The sequence below is a fragment of the Hakea prostrata genome, chromosome 11 (genome assembly GCF_041222555.1).
Source record: "Hakea prostrata isolate BN-2017 chromosome 11, UWA_Hpros_2, whole genome shotgun sequence".
In the NCBI taxonomy this organism is placed as follows: domain Eukaryota; kingdom Viridiplantae; phylum Streptophyta; class Magnoliopsida; order Proteales; family Proteaceae; genus Hakea; species Hakea prostrata.
In genome coordinates, this window is record NC_142610.1 from 26,270,408 (window position 1) to 26,290,263 (window position 19,856).

The 19,856-nt window shown below is 37.3% G+C and overlaps 2 protein-coding genes across 2 annotated transcripts; both read right to left on the reverse strand.

The window, feature by feature from the left end:
* Positions 1-677: 677 nt before the first annotated feature.
* On the reverse strand, positions 678-7,723 carry LOC149001215 (uncharacterized). Its single transcript, XM_089139337.1, has 7 exons — positions 7,529-7,723; positions 5,877-6,075; positions 5,025-5,080; positions 4,785-4,863; positions 4,551-4,689; positions 3,329-3,442; positions 678-1,832 (listed from the first exon to the last, which is right to left on the reverse strand). The coding sequence occupies exons 1-7, from the start codon at positions 7,674-7,676 to the stop codon at positions 1,641-1,643; spliced, it is 927 nt and encodes a 308-aa protein (XP_088995463.1). The 5' UTR covers positions 7,677-7,723; the 3' UTR covers positions 678-1,640.
* A 5,758-nt stretch (positions 7,724-13,481) lies between these two features.
* On the reverse strand, positions 13,482-18,150 carry LOC149001216 (LEAF RUST 10 DISEASE-RESISTANCE LOCUS RECEPTOR-LIKE PROTEIN KINASE-like 2.1). Its single transcript, XM_089139338.1, has 3 exons — positions 16,934-18,150; positions 15,298-15,339; positions 13,482-14,855 (listed from the first exon to the last, which is right to left on the reverse strand). The coding sequence occupies exons 1-3, from the start codon at positions 17,769-17,771 to the stop codon at positions 13,741-13,743; spliced, it is 1,995 nt and encodes a 664-aa protein (XP_088995464.1). The 5' UTR covers positions 17,772-18,150; the 3' UTR covers positions 13,482-13,740.
* Positions 18,151-19,856: the final 1,706 nt, after the last annotated feature.

Sequence of the window (19,856 nt, forward strand, 5' to 3'; positions counted from 1 at the left end):
CTTCTTCACAGCAAAATCCACAACTCTAACACAGTGAAATAGTTGGAATCTTACCTTCCAGTGGTCTATTGTGCGTGCCATCTCCATCCCCATGATGATGATCATCATATTAACATCAGTTTTGTACAGCATGATTGTCATAGGGGAGTCCCCACTTTGCTGGAATGATCTTGATGTATGTGCAGAGTGCTTGTCCTCAAATGTCAATTATATTCAAATGATTCCATTTCTGGCTACAATCAACAGGTGCCCACTGAAGAGTTTGGCATGGCTATGCAGATCGTCTCCACCCAATTGTCTTCTTCCCATTTCTCTTCACATTCACAGTTCTGCCAATGAGAAGTTCGTGTTAGACCGATTATGAGAGTGGGAGGATGGGTTGATAGTCCGACTGGGCAGAAAGGATCTAGAATCTTGGCAGGGGCAAAGTTGTTTTCTTTTTTTTTTTTGGAAGAAATTTTAGAAACTCCAAAAATAATTGGCGAAAAATGTAGATATTCTAAAACTATTCCAAATTGTTCATAACCCCATAAATTGTCTTACATTTTCACAATAGTACACTCAATTAGCAAATTCTATCAAGCCTTGGTTAGAAGATTTCATGACTCTTGAATTACCCTTAATTTCTTTACAATAATACCCAAATAAAATGAAATCGTGAGTTTCATTTCCTTTCTTCCTCCATGACTTCCTTCTTTATCATTCGTCATTTAATATTATTAGCTATAGAATAATACAATTAAAGGTATATTAATTGTTTCCTAGTAATGGTTCAAACAAAAGAGGGGTAATTGCTAATTTGACATAGTCTTAGGCTGTCCATACGTCTTGCCATTTATCTTGAGATGTCCTTAAAATAAACATTTGTATGTGTAAAGAATCTTTAAGCTTTTAATATGGAATAAATGAAAATAATTCCTTTTGGAGGTGAAAGAATAAATGAAAATTCCGACATGTTTCAATCTTTTCTTCTTTTTTTACTACTTTTGAATTCAAAAAGTCTCAAATGTCTAAAACAAGACATTCAATTCTCAAACAAGAAGGGATCACAAACACCTAAGATAACACGTTCACTTGTTCAGAGAAACAACATTCTGAGTTAATAGAATTATTTTTCACGGTTAGCATTAAATAAGGACTCTGAACAGAAGTGGTGGAAAGTAATTTGGGTTGCAAATCTGATTTACAATATAGCCATAAGGCAAAACCACCAGCAACATAAACTCTCTCCCTCTGGAGTGACAGCACCATTGCAATCAGATACATGTGGAGAATGGCCAACTGATTCACCTTCCTGGTCTGGAATGGGAAATCCTCTCCTTCTAGTAAAAGTACAACACAAAAGAATACCAGGGTCTAACCAGAACCCACGTTAGACTTGCTAGTAGCCATCCTGTAACCAATGCTTAACATTTTGGGTGATCTACAAAATACTAGGATCAAATATATTCAACTTTGTAACTTTCTCCTACCCCACCCCACAAAAAAAAAAAAAGCTTTTTAACTTTTTACAAGACAAGGTTCCTGAAATTTTGGGATTTATACAAATTTTGTGAAGTATAGGAATGGCTAGAACACCTGGTAACAACTGGGGTGGGGATGGGTGGTTCTTCCTCTTTTAAGGTATAGAAGAATAAGCATCATTCAAGAAGTTTGTTACATGTTCCCACACCAACAGCTGCAGTAAGATGCCAAGCAGCATGAAGGTATGGCGTTCCGGGAAAAACCTCATCAGCAACAAAAAGTGCACCACTCAAAAGAGAAGATATTTTATGCAGGTTGTGGGCCATTCTCAGATCTGGTTCCTTGAATGCTCTTTCCGCAAATGCCACCTGAAAGAGAAATGAAAAGATAAATTATCTAGTAAAAAGGAGGGGGGAGGGACTCAATGAACCCGAAGATGTTGGAAGTCAAAACACGCGCCTACACAAATTCTCATTTAAAGCATCATCCCTGTAGACTGATCTCAGATGTTACGAAGAAGTTGTGTGACTAAAATTTGTTAATCTGACACCAAATTGCAGTCTTCTGATGGAGATTTACATGGTATCAGAGCAGGTTACTTCCTGCCTCCCTAACTGTATCCAAGGTGAAGTGGTTCTGACCCACCTTCACGTAAAGAAGAGTGATATTCCCACATTGATTGAGAAATATTTTTCCTAGTGTACCTGTGAACGGCCCTTCCCCCCTCTAATCAAATCAGTTTTTGAGATAGAGATTTACAACAATCTCTTGAGTGAACTGATAAAAGAAGTTCCCACTGGAGGGTTCAACTAAAAGCTCAGACTAGTGGTAATAATAATGGTTCTACAATAATGCCGGACAAGAGAAGACAGAAACCAAGAATAACAACCCATGCAATAGCATCACCAGAATATAGAAAACAAAACAAAGGGCTAGAGAGATTGAGCTTCCCAGACCATAGGGAAAGAGCCGGGGATGACAAAGTTTCCAGCTAAAGGTGTTAGGACAGATAGCTGGAGATCAATGTTGGTTGGATGCAAGCGATATAAAATTCGCTGATCTAACAGAGAAAGAAACTTCAAAGACTACACATAATGCCAGAATTACCTTTGGCCCAAAAAAAAAAAGCACCAAGCAACATCAACAAGTAGGAAACAGATCTGAATAAAACATACTAAGAAATCATATAGCAGAAGAGGAATATGAAATGACACAAAACTGGAGCAGTATTACTTGATTCCTCTAATATTTCCTAGTTCGTGTTATGTAAGATAAAATTTCCTTTTCCCTTGAAGCCAGTCCTTGGTACATTGAGAACCGATAGAATGAATCATTTCTTAGTCACCAGTAACTCATGGGACAATGATTGCCACCTTGACTAGAGCATCAAGGTTCGTATAAACATCCAGATGTCGATAGAATGGGTCCATCACCAAGATTTCTCAAACTGCTGTGGTGTTGAAGGATAGAATAACATCAGCTAGACAGGCATGTGTTCATCACAAGATCAGAGGAGTTGTATTGTATGGAGTAAGTAAGAATAAGAGAAAGAGACGCCCGAATTTAGACGAGCATCAAGATAACAGACTTAGACAAATGAAGTATCCATCACAGTCAAAACACAATCCCCGGATAACAACTCTATGAGAATCTACTCCACCATTTTCACTAGATGACAATACCTTTCTAAAAGAGTTGAAGGCACATAAATTCACTGTCAAAAACTGTATGCTACCTCACAAGTTGCATCAGCTATAATACTATTGCACATGTTAACTGGGAAAGGTCTCTTAAAAAAGCAAGATGCTTAACATGTATACGTTATTTTCGTGTGTGTGAAGAGATGGGAACAGCAGCAGAATACCTCCATCAATCCTGTGTGAACGGCTGAAACCATTAACGGCTGGAAAGGTAGAAAGACAGCAGAAGCTGCAGTCAACAACTTAGTATTGTCATTCCTTAGTGCCCCTGAAAGACACTGCAAGGGGGGAGAAAAGAAGAAAGTCATCATATAAAGAATCTTCATCTTGAAGTGGGAAACACCAAGTACTAGCAATAAAACAAGCAAGTTATTATCTATCAAAGATAAGTAATGAAACTCAGGAAATGTATGAGCTACTACTCTTCATATGATGCAACTGTCTGCGATGAGCAACTACACTATTTATCAACCAGCAGAAAAGGCCATAAAAAATCTGAAATACTATTAGTGCATTGTCAGATAATTACTTCTGGTTAGCACATTTATGGATGACATGGCATCAACTTCAGCAAGGGACTGATGCTTTCCCTGCAAGATCATTTTTCTAATCATTCATAACATCAATTATGGAATGCTAATTTGTACAAATCAGATCCACTCTCCTAATATACAATAGCTTAAATTGCATGATTATTGGCAATGGCTTATGTAGTCAGGATTTCATTTGGATGTATGAGGTTGTATATTCTCTGTTTACAATAGATGCATTAGCTTTACATATGATTGGGGGCAGATTAACACAAATAGTCTTCTAAAAATTTAGCTGTCATTACAGGAGAGATAAATTTTCACACCATGGGTGAATGCACCAATATTTTGCACGATTATATGTGGTGAACACGGTCAATTTAAATAACATAAACAACTAATTTGGAAAGGTACTGCCATATTTCTTCTGCAATGTAGGGTCGAACTGTAAAGTTGCACAAATTTCACAACTGAATCCACATTTTTGTTCTGCAACCAGTTGATTCCACCAAGAAGCAGTCATTCATGGTCATCCTCCAAAACATTATGCATCTGCTTAGTTTGAAGCACCAAAGCATTAACTTCAACCAAATGGTAGGCATACAAGGTTGATTGGTACAATCAGGTGAATAAGAAGAAATATCAGAAACATTTATTATGCTGGCACTGCTAATTCAAATTAAAAGAAAAGATGCCTTTTGGTTTAATTGCATTAGTTAAATTATTCATGTACCTACATAACATGCTAAATTTATCCAGTTCAATTGAAGCTTGAAGCTTCATATAATAAGATCATATCACAATTTTAATACCCTACCCTGTTCCCAAACGATTCAAAAAATTAAGGCTAACTTACAACTGTTGCAGTGGCTATCATTGTATAATCGGCCCATCTTAGATACTTTCTCAGTTCTCCACTTGAAGAATGGTACAAACTTGAAGCAACTCCAACTCCAATTAATGAATTAGCATAAAGTTTACTGCTCAAATTCTTCCTGAAACCTTGGCAAACACAGTTATTGGACACAATGATTTACTGCAAGTTTTTTTATGTCAATATATAAGGAACCAGGAGATCTTGTATTCTTGCCTTGGGGCATGGATTCCAAGAGTAATAAAGGGAAGTGAAGTGAGCACATTAGCAACTCTCTCTATCAGGTTGTGGTCACCTAAAACAGGAATTTTTTCCAATAAAAAAATAAGCAAATAGAAATAGACACGTAATAAATCTTTGAGAATTAATTAAATGACAGGCAGTTTGACAGTTGGACTGATGGTGCCTTAGTACCACAATATGGTAAATACCAAACAAAAACTGTCCCAGCAGTACCTTGAATATTACAGCGGATGGGCCTTAAGCATGCCGGTCTCTGCTGCCATATGCGTCTGGAAAAAGATGCAAAGGATAAATGAGCCTTTCTTAACCATATTCTGATAGATTAATAAACTATACAAAATGGAAATCCTATTTATAAACTTTGGCCATGTGTGGTGCTATCTTGTATTTGCTTGTCTTAATATGTGTATTCAGTTAAACATTGCCTCCTCTGACTTTCTTTCCAGATGTTCTTTCGGGTAGGGAGGTCATCCTCAAGGCGGAACAAGAATTCTGCATCACCTAAGTTGTTTTCATTTTCCTTTCTGGGGTCCTTGACCTGTGCATGTACCAATTTAAAGGGGGGAAATTTTATCTTACACTTTTCTTGTTTGCAACCATTATTTATAGGGTGTCGCTCCTCTATATGAGCAACTTCAATACGAGTTTTTGTTTTAGCATTTGTTTTCTTTCAGGTGGCAACTTTGTTGGCAGTCAGATTTTTGCTTTGATGTGGTCAACAGTCCAGTTGAATCAATTGGATGTTTCAGCTTAATAGCATAACCAAATTAAATATAATAAACAGATGGCAGATGAATTTAGGGGTGATGATTCAATATGCGATGAGGGAAAATCCACTAAATGCCAGACCATACACTTGAAATAGGTCCAGAATTCCAACAGGAAGACAACTCAAGGCTAACATGTGATGGAAAAAGAACAGCTCTGAACTTTAGAACTCTAAGAATGACTAAATTAGTTTCTGAAGCAATGCAAAATCCATAAACAATACAGAATAGATAACACTTAAAAAAGTATAAGCTGATGCTTTGCATTCTAGAGGTTAAAAGGATTCTTAGAACTCACTGCATGAAGAGAGCCTGATTAGCTCCAACTGTTGAACCCTCAGAGGTGGACTGACACCCATCTTGAGGAATCTCTTCTGCTACAAAAGGTGAATGAGATGCCAGATGCACTCCATGAAGCCCCTCAAGAGTGGCAGAAGGATTTAAAGTACTCTGAAGATTCATAATTTCTCTCTTGACTTGACGGCCACCAGATGTCACTAAAAGCAAACAAACAGAAAGAGAGTGTGCTGCTGATTTTGTTATGCCAGAAAGAACATTACCATTACTATGATAACTAGGAAAGCCAAATCAGATTTGGTGGAATAAAAAGCCAAAATCATGTTTAATTTTCAACAGTACAAGAAAATAAAATATATATATATTTTCCCCACCGCTTGGGTGGTTGCAAGAAACTCAACTCACATGTTAGGTGGAGGCCAAAAGGCAAATAAACTCCATTATAAGCTCTCCATGTAAAATAAAAATATGAATCTATTAGTTTTCAGCCACACACAGCTTTTTTGTGGTCAGGTACATAAGCCATGGTTGCATGAGGTTACACAAAAAATGCTGTCAAGTTCCAGGTTATCAAGGATAATACTTCACGCAAAAGCAATTTCATTCATCATCATAAATCGTCCAAGGCATCAGTCACCACCTAAACAGAAGCTTTTGGGACTGAACTATTAACACTCAACCAGACAGAAGTCACTCCTTACCAAGGGTGCCCCATCCGACCATTTTTTAGGCCACCTGAAATTTTTTGGGTTGCAATTGTTTAGCTGCATCTGTTATAGAATCCTTGGCCATCCTTATTCTCTAAATCAACAAACTCTTGTAATCAATCAAAATCAAGAAAATTGACATGATCTGTGTACTATAATCTGCAACACATTTACTATATGAACAACCTTTAACACCTCACTCCCCCCCCCCCCCCCCCAAATAGAAAAAAAAAGATTAAAAAAAAGCACCACTATCCCTCTCCTCTGTGGGTACATCTTTTAGCGAAGGGGTTTATTCCAGAATCAGTCCAAAAACTAACAATTCTATCAAACAGCCGGACGGAGCTTCTTCTGGTGAACTTGATACACCTTTTGGCAGACCAAACTAAAGGGGCCTATACGGACTCTGTCCAAAAGATGATTTTTCCAGATTACTTTCCTATTGACTACAGAAAAACTAGATCTCAGGTTGCCCTCTATTAAATAACCAAAAAAAAAAGAGGAATGAAGCTCCCAATCCGACTTTCTTCCATCTACCAATAAATGAATCTAGAGCACTCGGGTGTTCTTTCAGTGTACTCGACAGTTTCTCAAGCAGAACCCCGAATTGTCCGCATTATCTAAAGCCAAGTCATCAGATCATTCCAAAGTGACATTTTGACGAACACTTCAGCAGCGATGAACTTAGTACTACCAGAGGAGCCCGAATTGGTGATCGTCACCAACGAAAAAACTTGTCTTTCTTCAAAACTTTCTTGCTTCAATCATAATTGTTCTCATATTTCGTCAGCTAATCTATCGTTCACTCGTCGGTTTAAAAAAAAAGGTATAAAAACATGCAATTGACTCACAAGTGCAATTCTATATTCAAAAAAACCCACGAAGAATATGTAGATTAAGTGAACCTTTCAGACATGGATCAACAAAAGAGAGAGAGAGAGAGAACCTGCAGAAGCTTCAAAGGAGTCTCTGAAATGGAGGCCAAGAAGCGCTGCTGCGTTCATATGGATTATATCACCAACGAAAAGAAATTGGTTGGTCGAACCGTCACGAAAGAAAACCCCATTGGAAGGAACGAGATATTCATCTCGCATGAATCTTCCTGAGCAGAGATTCCTATATTCACTCTTGTCCTGGATTGTACCAGTTTCTACAGAGGAAAAAAGAAAACAATAATAAAAAACAAATTTTAAATTTTAAAATAAATAATTAAAATCCCAGATTCCACCCGTCAGTAATGCCTGTGCTATTTAAATCCCATCAGCCCAAACACGTGGGGCCCACAAGTGAAAATTTGAAGTTTTTTTAATTTTTTTCAAAAAACATTTTCACTTGTCGGCCCCACGTATTCGTGTGGTTGGAAAGTTGTCGGACAGCAGTCTGTGCTCCCCCCGATAGGGTGAGGATCCAGACTCTTTTGCACTGGTTAACACTAGAGGCTCATTTGTAGTTTGAGCCAGTAGAGCCAATCCAAACCTATGCATTACATGTACCGCTTACAAGTCTCAATCGATAGACAATAATTTTTATATGCCTTTGTAGGGTCCACTACATATTTTAGACGAGAATTTTTAAAGGTAAATTAGAAAACATCATTTTTCACGCTTTTACTATGCATTGAGAGGGAGACTCAACCACTCATTTACAACTCCAATATGCATTCACTTGTGTACTGGAGAGGTGCAAGGATAGTGCAATTTGAACTCAACAAATCAAACATTTTCCCTACATTTACACTGAAACAAAGAATTATTTAAACTTTAAAGCCACAAATTGCAACCAGAGTCTAGATCACCTCGATAAGAAGAGGTATGTGTTCCCTTTATGCTTCTTTACCTTACAATAATGATGGGACCAATGTAGGACTCACTGGGCCTATATTTCTATAGATGTCTCTATTCTTCGCTGGCTTCGCTTTGTTGGTGGCAAAGCAACCTTCTATTTTCTTGGTTGGCTTCTACCTTCCTGAGTTATCCCTGTGATCCAAGGCCTTTTCTGAAAGCTCCTCCGTATGACACCATTTCAATTGTTTTCTTTGTATGCCATTTGGAATGGCATCAAAGTTACCAAGATGCGGATCTATGCTCTTGGCCCAATGACCTATTCTAGGTTCTTTGGTGACGCTGCTTTAGTTTTGTTGCTTTGCAGTCCTTGTTCGAAATGGCTTTCCACCCCTACTACGAGATAGAATGCCCTCCTCTTCGATGGTTATGTTTTTGCTTTATCCATTACAAGCATTTACTGATTCATTTCTATTTCTTATAAAATTCCTGACGGTAACTACATCCATTCATTTTCACACTTCAAGTTCACCTCATGTCCGGTGTATGGGGATTTTTTTTTGAGGCCTTCTTTAGCTTCACAAACACTAATTAGTCTTTGCTTCCACTTCCATGTGGTGATCTCCTCAATGAAAGAAGCTGTCTTCCAATAACCTTTAGAGAGTTTCACCTCTGATTCAATTTGTCCGTACTCAGATGTAGAACTTACCATATTACATGATGGAAAAACGTGAGAAGTGCACATACGAAGAGACCAACAGACATTTCAATCAAACGTGGCTCTCACACGTGTGACAATCCAACCTTTTCATCTCCATTTCATAGGTGAAAAAGCTCAAATTAACCATGTATTTTTTTACCACGTGTGTTAAAAAGTGTTGATGGAATCTCATCATCGGCCGTACGGGTTTGCTACCGTCCACAGAAATTTTAACCGTCAGATTCTAATAATCCACGGTGCAATGTTTGTCATGTCTTGGTTGAGAGGGTGAGAGCTACAGGTCTGGTAGAACCGAAACATGTTGACCAGAGAGAAGAAAAATTAAAGACAACATAAAGTGATGAACAAGTTTTGTTTTTTTTTTTTTTTTTTTGGTAAAAGTGATGAACAAGTGAGTGCGACAGTACCACATGCAACTCGAAAGTCGAAACCCTAGCTCCTTATATATGGATATAGTACAAGCAAATGGAAGAAGGAGTGTTTGGCTATCAGGAGAAAAATTAAAAATTCAACAGAGAAGGGACGATTGCGGATCTCTGAAGCCATAGATTGCCATTAAGTAATACCATTAAACTACTACCCATCATTTCTGTCCAAGAAAAGAAAAGTTTCTGCCACCGGAGAGTACGGGTCAAAGTTACGCCATTGCCCCTCCATTGCCATTGAAAAACAGATCCAAAAGAAAAGAATTTGAATAATCCGGGGACAACGGCTATAAATGCTCTACCTCCCACTCTTCTCATCAACTCTCTCCAAATAAGAGGAAAGGAGGGAAAGAGTCAAGACCGAAACAAAGGGTTCCAAGTTCAAAGATTCATCAACCCAGAAAAGCCTTCCAGGAATCAAGGGTCAAGGTCTCGTGGAGTTGGTTCATCTGTTCTTACTTTTCTTGGAGAGCTTCACATACCCATTTTTCATTCAGCCTTGTTTGAAAGGTCTCTACAGAGTTTTTATCAACCAGTGCAATGAGTTGTTCTACAGCAGGAGGAAGAAGAACGAGAAGAAGTAGATGCAGTGATGATTCAACTGGGGTTTTCTGTTTGTTGGTCTTCTTGTTGGTTCTCATGAGTCAGTTAATCTTACTGGCTGCTGCCAAAGACAATCATGAAAGAAAAGTATTTTGGTCTTTGCCCAGAAGAGCCAGGTTTCTTGGCACCTTAGATTCAGTTCCTGTTGTCTTGAGTCCATCCCCATTGGAGGTCAGTGACTCTGGTGCCTTCTATGAAGAAGACAAGAGAAAAGTCCACACGGGTCCCAATCCTCTTCATAACTAGTTCTGCATTTCTGCAACTGGGTGCAGAAGGAGAAGAAGGAGAAGAAGAAGAAGAAGAGAAGGAGAGTCATTACCAACAAGGGAGTGCTGCTGCTGCACCATAGTTATTAGGTGGTCTTCTTTTGCAGTCTTCATCTCTTCTTCTGTACACCTACGTTAAAATTCACTGTGTTTGCATTAAATGTGAGTTGGGATTTCTATATTTATTTATATATTTCTTCTGTCCTTGTGTTCCAGTGTTTTCACATATTTGTTTTACTAAATTTGCATGGTTTCCCAGTTTATGATATTCTGCGCCTCTATTTACTGCAGTGTGGATCCAAAGTCTAATAATTGGAACCCTTTGGATGACAATCTTGGCCCGACCCACCGACCCAACTTTCTTTTTTCCTCATTTCTATTAATTCTATACATTGCAGGAGGACCCTTGCTGCCTGCCTCTTTGGATGATTAATTTGTCTCTTCTTGAATCATGACCCAAAACATTGACCCGACCCAATACACTACCACCCTTCATTTACGGTTCATTGTTCTCACTGCATGTGGGTTTGCTTCGGATTTTGGGTCTTCCCATTTTATCTAATTAATTTCAATTGTCAAAAGTACCATTTATTCAATTGTTTGTACTATAATGTTGATTAATATTCAAGTAGAAGACCAGATCGCCAAACCCAATTAGTTTGTACATGATCTTAGCAAGAAGTCCACATATACAACTTCTATCAAGTTGTATAATTAATACTACTTAACATCTCTATAGTTAGCACTTGCCCCTCCAATAAGGAATCATTAGCTGTAAGAATCTACAGTATAGATCGAAATCAATTTCAAAAACCCTAGAATAACAACTTTGATCTGAAACCTCAAATGTTTTAAAGGTTTTGATCAATAAAGAAACAAGCTAGAATTAGGATCCTTCTCCTGTGGGGCTAGTACCTTTCTTAAGTTTTGGGACAGCCCAATACATACAAATTAATATATAGTTAGAGAGAAGAGGTTTATAAATTAATATAGGTTGGTCTCTTCAGTGTTCCTAATGAGAAAACAATGTTCAATTATTCATGCTCTCTCAAGGTAATCACTTGTTAAGAAACCTGTAAAGAATTCATTGGAAACTTAACAAACAAAAGATTTCAAATAAATGCTTCAAAACTAGATATGGAAAGGATATTGCTTTGGGTTTTGGTAAAAGAAAGGATATTGCTTGAGTTAGAAGTTTGATGAGTTCAAAGGATTCTAATGAAAATAATGTATAAACAATAAGAAGAATTCTCATGGAGAAAGTAGTGTTTCTTTTGCGTTGAATGTTTGCTTAGAGCCAAATAATTAATTATAAATATCTCTCTTGTGAGGGAGACAAGTTTCTAACTAACCTGTCTCAAAAAATATATCTTGTGGATCTTATTTATAGATATAGAGAGAGTCAAACTTTTATGGACAAGTAGGTTTTCTTGTCTCTAATTCACATGTAAATTATTTTTCTCCTTGAAATATTATTGAAAGGCAAATGCTTGGATGAGCTTTTTCCCGTTACAAAATGTTTGGATGAATTTTCACTTTCGTGAGTACACATACAAGTGCATGTAAGGCATCTAGATGGAATCCACAAAGAACAGGTCTTCTATGATAGATTCTAGTTGATTACATGACATGTATTTACATATATTCACGTATGTGAAGATTCACCTCATTCCGGTAATGAATAGAGTATTCTTTTACAAGGAAGAAGGCAATGTAGACTCTATAGAAGTAGCTACAAAGTTTACTTCCATCGCTCTCAAAAACCAGTCCATCCCAAGTTTCTGCCAACTTCCAAGCTGTTGTGTCCTACGTGGTGCTGCCCATGGTGCCTAAAATTGAGATTGTGCTTAGATTAAAATATATAATACTAGATCAACAATACACATTTATGACTTATGAGTTCATGGTTGTACAACGTTCATCTATACGAATACCTCATGATGAACTGAAATTGAGTGCGCCGTCCTACCTCTTTTCTTGGGCTCCTTTTGGTATCAATTATCATTCTCAATTATGATAATTTTTTATTATTTTAAATTATTTGGCATCTATTATCAGTTGTGTTTTTATTTAAAATAATAGAAAAGCTTCCAGATATGGATTATGGTGAGAATTTCATTCTCTTCATTTATGCAAAGGTTTACTTAAAATTTTATAGTTAAGATGAGGGCAAAACAGTCAATACACATTCTTTTATAAAAAAACCATACTCTTTTTTCTCTTTAATTTCTCTTTTTTTACTTACTCACTATTGTTTTCTAACAAATTTTTTTTTTGAGATACCAAATTTATTGTTCATTCCATAATTTATTTTTGACAAAATTCACCAAACCATTTTTTGTCTTAACCAATAATGAATTCTTGCACTTATTTCTTTTAAATAGACATAATAGAGAATAAGAATTGATACAAAAAAGAACCTTGATAGAACCCGGTTGATTAATTTCCAATTCAAGTGCAAATGAGTCATTTTCAAATACCACCATGAAACAAATGCTGGTCTCAAGCTTACAATGATAGAGTTGCATTGTGGACAAAAACTAAAACCAAACAGCAACACCTGATTGTCCTTAGTTGGAAGTTGGAACACTGAGAAGATGAGCATTAGAAATTAGGGCACACATCTCAAGCACTTCCAAATATGCCTGATAGCTAATTTCACCTGGGAAAATGAAGAGGTGAAATTGTATTTTGACTCCTAACCAGTGAAAACCTAGAACTCTACCGGAAATAACTTTTTTTTGGGATTAAAAAAAAATTCATCCAGATAGAAGACATGGATTATAAACACATTTGTTGGTTTAGAATAATAAGCAACAAATACAACAACAACAATAAGCCTTGTCCCAACTAAATGGGGTCGGCTACATGGATTATTGCCCTCCAATCAGTTCTGTTCAAGGTCATGCTAAATAATAAGCCTCATTTCTACTCTTCTTAGTTTTTTATTTCTCTTTAGATATTTTTTTCTCTATTGATTTTTCTTTGTATTTACTAGTGAAAAATTAGATAAATAATCACAAGAAATAAATTCTACAAGACAATTTATTAATTGGCCCAACAGGGGTATTTCATATATGCATCTTATTAAATATCAACATCTTATTAATAATCGATAGACTAAAATTCCCGGAATTGATTCAAACTAACACAGAATAACAAAGACATTTAACAGATTAAAAACTTGACCTAACATCTAAAAGCTTAATAATTATTATATGGACTACTGAAAAATACAAAGGCATGCAAACTTAATAATCTCCAATTCTCCATCTTGAATTGGATTTTATAATAGTCACTCGAAAGAAAATTACTGTTAAATTAACTATGAATGTCATCCACAAAAACTTTATGTAACACAACTAGGATGTTGATATGCTAAAAGATTCAAGCCTTGGAGGAGAAGAGAAGAAAGGTTTGGGAGGCATTGGCAAAGATTCAAGGTTTCCTTCTAACATCTCCACCACCTTGCGGATTGATGGTCTATTTTTTGGATCCATTTGTATGCACCATAAACCCACCATTATCATCTTCCTGACTATATGTTCTTCCTCTTCTCTCATAAGAACATCCTCTTCTCTGATAAGAACATCCTTTTCTCTCATAATAACATCTAATTTTAGATATTCATTTTGTCTAATATGCTCATAGATCCAATCTGGAAAGTAGTTTTCATTAGTATGATCTACTTCATCATCAAAGTTCTTTCGTCCTCCAACCATTTCTAGTATCATCATTCCATAACTATAAACATCTGACTTGGGCGAAACTCCTCCAAAGTTTCGAGAGAACACTTCAGGGGCAATGTATCCTATAGTACCTCTAAGCTCTATCATTGATATGATGCTATTTTTTTGATGACATAATTTAGCGAGACCAAAGTCAGATATCTTTGGACAAAAGTCTTTGTCTAAAAGAATGTTGTGAGGCTTTATGTCAAAATGCACAATCCGAGTATTACAACCACTATGTAAATACTCTAATCCCTTGGCAATGCCAACTGCAATTTGATATAATCTATCCCAACCGAGGTGAGTGTAGGTGTTTGCTGATTTTTTGTTGTAGATGAACTTCTCAAGAGACCCGTTGGACATGAACTCATAAATAAGTGCTTTTTTGGAGCCATTCAAACAAAAACCCAAAAAAGTGACTATATGTAGATGGGAAGTCCTACCAATGCTTGCAACTTCGTTAATAAACTCTTCTCCATTACCTTTGGAGGCTTTAAGAACTTTCACAGCAACCAAACGACCATCTTCTAACTTCCCTTTAAACACACTACCATAACCACCTTGGCCTAATTTTTCTTTGAATGAATTCGTCATCTTCTTGATGTCTGCATAACTGTATCTTTTGGGAGCTAGGGACCCATAATTCTTTAGGAAGGCCTCAAGATTTTGGTTGCCAGTTTTTCTTTTCTTCCAAACTCCTATGAATCCAAGAATTGCCAATACTGTGAACATCACTGCTCCAAAACCTAGGGGAAAAGGAGAGAGAATATCAAAGACGGTAAGAGAAGTACAAATAGTCCCATGCCCCTATAGAAACTAAAGCACGCCATAGAATTGTCTCCAGCTTGTTCTGGTGCATAATATGGAAAACAAGTTTATCATGCAAGGTTCATATCTTGTATGCAATATTGAGAGAAATTCCAACATCTGAATTTGAAGAGAAGAAAAATTAAATAGTTTCCAATGCATTGGGGAATTTAATTATAGAATTGCTTTAGTGCTATTGCAGCACCGTGTAGCCTATGGTCCAGATAAAAACTTGTGAGTGAGATAAAAATCTCGACCACTCATTTTACTTCATTTTGCATAAATAAGTAGGAATTTTTGGTAAGATATCTTAGGAGAGATATAACAATGAGTTGGATTATTTAAGTCTCATGAATAGAATATAAAGACAATTAGCATTACCTATTCCAACCTTAGCTCCAATAGAAAGATCTGTGTCTACCCCTAAATCAGAAAAACAAACACATTATTTTGTTTGAACAATAAACTCTGAATGCCAACAAAATCTCTATATTGTCAGTAATTAAAAAAAAGCTGACCTAGAATAGTTTGTTAAAGAACTTCTCCAGGATTTATATTCAAGCATAAATGATTCAGAACTTAGAATCGTAATCGTGGACTAATGTCATAGATTCAATTTGAGATCATCATCAAGTAATGCTATAAATGGGAGAAAACAACAACTGATATAAAGAAATTAAAGTGAAACCCCAAGAAATATAACTTGGGTTCGAGTGGAGCTGAATGCAAGACTTACAGATAAAATCCACTAGAGATTGGCCCAATTTGATGAACTCCATTTGAATACCTCCCTCACATGCGTTATGTATGTGGAATATGATTCATGGACCCGTTTGAGTTTGTATCCAAATTACATGAAGCAAGCTCCGATAACCTAATTAATCAAAATGATGTACGAAAAAACGATGTATGACTTGACTTTATAATAACATTATCTAAATCCTTGATCGTGAATTTTCTTTCTTCTGTAAAATCTTGGTCAAGGGTATAATCAATGACTCATACATGTTCATCAAACATCACACACTTTATAGAATACAGATTTTAATTAACTGGAGAACCATGACCTAGCTAAATCATTCTAATGGAATATATATTATGATTGAGATCTTCGACAGTGACATGCGGATAAAATGAGAAATAAATGATGGAACATATCTGGAGGACAAGTGAGTGGAAAATGATCCTCTGATCACTTTCTTTGTACAACAGAGGTGGATAGAAAGATGAGTGAATCATGTTAATAATGAAGCATAATGCGGCAATCACAAAGCCGAATAGCTGGTCACTCCTTTACTGTTCGTGTCTCAGTCTACGGGCACAATTACTGTGGACTTGCATGTCTGAAGAGTTATAAATCAGGTCTGGCAATCCCAAATCTTGTTGGAACACGGCGTACGAACAATTCCCCCCGTAACACATATGTTGGAACAATTAATTTGGAAGGATTGGTAAGCAGCGGAGTCGATCGATGGGTTTGGAGCAGTTGTAGAAGAAGAAGAGTTTCTGGTTAGTGTGGCTGAACTGGTAAGGAGTGCCGTGGAGGGTGAAATTATTGGTGCCACTGTTGTATTTGCTCTACAGATCAGCCAGTACGAAACCAAGCTCCTTTCTCTTCAGTTGTAAACTAGTTTTTGTGAATAATTTTGCTGCATTTTGGATTTTGTGAGAGAAAGAGAGAGAAAAACATCGGGGCTTCGGATTTGACTTGGTTTCGTACGTAGGACTTACGGCTGTTCTTTGATGCCTACAAATAAAATAGAATTAAAGAAAAAGGTTAAACAACGACCACTGGCTATCGGGAGAGGGAAAGTTAAAGACTCACAGCCAGCCAAATAAAGGCAGAGAGAGAGAGACCACTCAGGAGAATATAAAATAAAATAAAAAACAATCGAATGCAATGAGGAGGACCCGTGACTTATGATTAATTAATTTCCGTTAACCAAGGTTCACCTAACAAGTTTGAATTATTTTTTGAATTGGCGATGGCGGATGATAATGATGATGACTCACTTACCTGCAGTAGTGCAGAACTGGGCATGGGATCCATTGGGGCAAAGGCACAAGAACTGTTTCTGGTAATATCCACATCGGCCACCGCTAGCTTCGCATTGGCTGCAATTAGTAATCTGACTCCATTCCAACAGCAACCCTCCTCCTCCTCCTCCTCCTCTACTAAACAAATAATCCGAATAGCTGCTCACTCCTTTACTGCTCGTGTCTATGTCTACGGCCGTACTCACCGTGGACTTGCATGTCTGAAGAGTATAATTCAGGTCCGGCCATCCCAAATCTTGTTCGAACACGGCGTACGAACGATTCCCCGTAACACTACTACTGTTGGAACAATTAATTTGGAAGGATCGGTAAGCAGCCGAGTTGATGGATTTGGATTTGGAGCAGTTGTAGAAGAAGAAGAGATTCTGCGGAGTATGGCTGAACTGGAAAGTAGTGCCGTCGAGGGAGAAATTATGCAGGGGAACAGAGCAACTATTCTTCGACTCTGCTTCTTCTGCTTCGATGTCCACCACCAGAAGCGACCGGTTACCATAAAATATGTCTTTGATGAGGTATTCTGAGTCGGAAAATAAAAGGGTTGTTGTATCGTTGTCGATGCAGCTTACCTCGTACCCTGGCCACCCGCAGTAGTTCTTATGCACCAGAGGAATCCAGAAAGGAAAACTTATAATTGGACCCCCATGGCCGCAGCTTTCAGGCTCGCAAGCATCGAATTTCGGATTGGCTTCCGCAGTGAGGAGTAGGAGGTGGAGGAAGAGAAAGAGGATGCAGTTGATCAATAATACAGGGAACAAGTCCCTACTGCAGTCTGCACCAAGAGAAGTAGGGTATCTCATTTTTGGGAAGTAGCTAGGGATCAAGGAGAACACAATTAAGCGAGGAGGAACAGGAACAGGGTATATAGTAACAACAGATATACGAAAGAAGCGCGATTGGGGAGATCTAACTAAACTAGATGACGAGAGGAATCACTGACGAATGGTGTGAATCGGTATTTGCTTGTCGGCCGGTGGGTTTGAATCTACTTTGCTTTGTTGAACGCAAGACTTATTACGGTGGACTTGTGGAAAGTCTTCTGCTACATGGACGACAATTAAGTAACCGAGCTTCAGTCACCGTGTGTGAGGTTGGGGACCGTTGGATGTGAGGTTTTGGATCGTTGTCATCCGTTACTTAATGGTCGAGATTGAAATCTTCATTGGATAGTTAACTCGCAAGGACAGCGTGCATTTAATGCGCAGGAGTGAAGTAAGGTCTACGACTGCACACTAAATTAGACAAATTGGTTTTGCCATTTGCTGATTCCAAAGGCCATTATTTAGATAAAGGGATGAGTCAGAATGCAAAATCGATTAGCATTGGTCAAGTCATGTCCTAACTTAGTGCTGTGGAATAATTGCGCAACAGCACTAAGTTGTCTACGATTCAGATCTAAACCGGTGGCCCATGCAAATCCATTAACATCAGTCAAGTAATGTCCTGACTTTAGTTTCCAAATGTATGGTTTTCCCCATTTTTTTTCTTCTTTGGAAGTAGAAAGCATCTTCCATTAACTAAAACACTCACTTAGCATAAGAATCTGGGGGAATGGATTGGAGCTAAACCATTGCACCAATTAATGACAAGGCTTTTTTTGCCGAGGAATCATCACAAGAGTTGTCATCTCTTAATACATAGACAAATTCACAATACAACAAAGAGATTTGCACAAAACAAGTTGAATACCCCAAAATAAAAATTTATCAATATAATCAACACGATTGGACGATTGTTAAAGAGTCTGGATCTTTCATCGGTCATGGTAGAAGTCTATGTTCTTTTCATGTTTTTTCACCACACATTAAGGATAAAACCTACATTTAAATTATAATAAAATGAATCAAAGATGAGACCCAAACTAACCGTATATGACTAGTTAGTCTAGTGGTGATCTTATTGATGAAGCCAAATTAATAGGTGTGGGACTAAGCTAACCTCCCTGAAATAAGGATTAAATTTAGGTCTAGGATCTGAGTATTGTGGAGCCGGGCTGATCACTTCCTAGCTCCCACTATTGCATAGTCAGAAAATTTTGTCATTCAATCATGGTGTCCCAAGTACAATGAAATTGGTTTTTTTTCCATTTTGGTCAACAGTAAGATAATTTCATTAAGTAAAAGCATGTAAAGCTGTAGACTTGACAAAGAAAGTAAAACAACAAAAGCATCTAAAAGACAAAGACTTGATAAAGATAATGAAACAACAAAGTAAGGTGGGATATTCCACCAATGTCTAAACAGTTTAAAAAGCTTTGCTTCCTGAGCTAAATAATTTGCAATGGGATTGGTATTTAAGTTTTGAAGTATGTTTCTTCTCGTGTGAGAATTTAGACACAGCCGTGGTTATGTAGGCAGAAGGTTCCAAATTGACGTAACATTTTTCCTCATATCTTTTAACCTATCATACTAGATTTTGTAAAAAAAATTTACCTATGACACCTTTTTTTTTTTGTCATTCCAATCCAAGCACAAAAAAGAACGCCAATGGATGGGGAATAGGGACTGGGGAAGCGGGAAGTTATTGGGGGTATAGAGGTTCAAATTTAAGAGTTTCTTGGACTTATTGTCTCTCTGCCTACGACGTCCTTGTCACTATTATGCTAGAAGCACTTTTACAAAATCTATTATACTAAGTATACGTATACCTCTTAGAATCCGGATCATCACCCTGTCAGGAGAGCACTTTGTGCTCAACGAGAGCTTTACCACCACAAATCCGGTGAGACCCACAGATAAAAAATAATAATAATAATAAAAAAACCCATCACCCAACCCTTGGATCCCCTTGTATTAATGGTGGTAAAACCGTCGGGGGAGACGGGTAGCTGATCCTATTAGGATTGCTAAGGATGATTTTTCATCCTTTCTCTAATTATTTCTCAT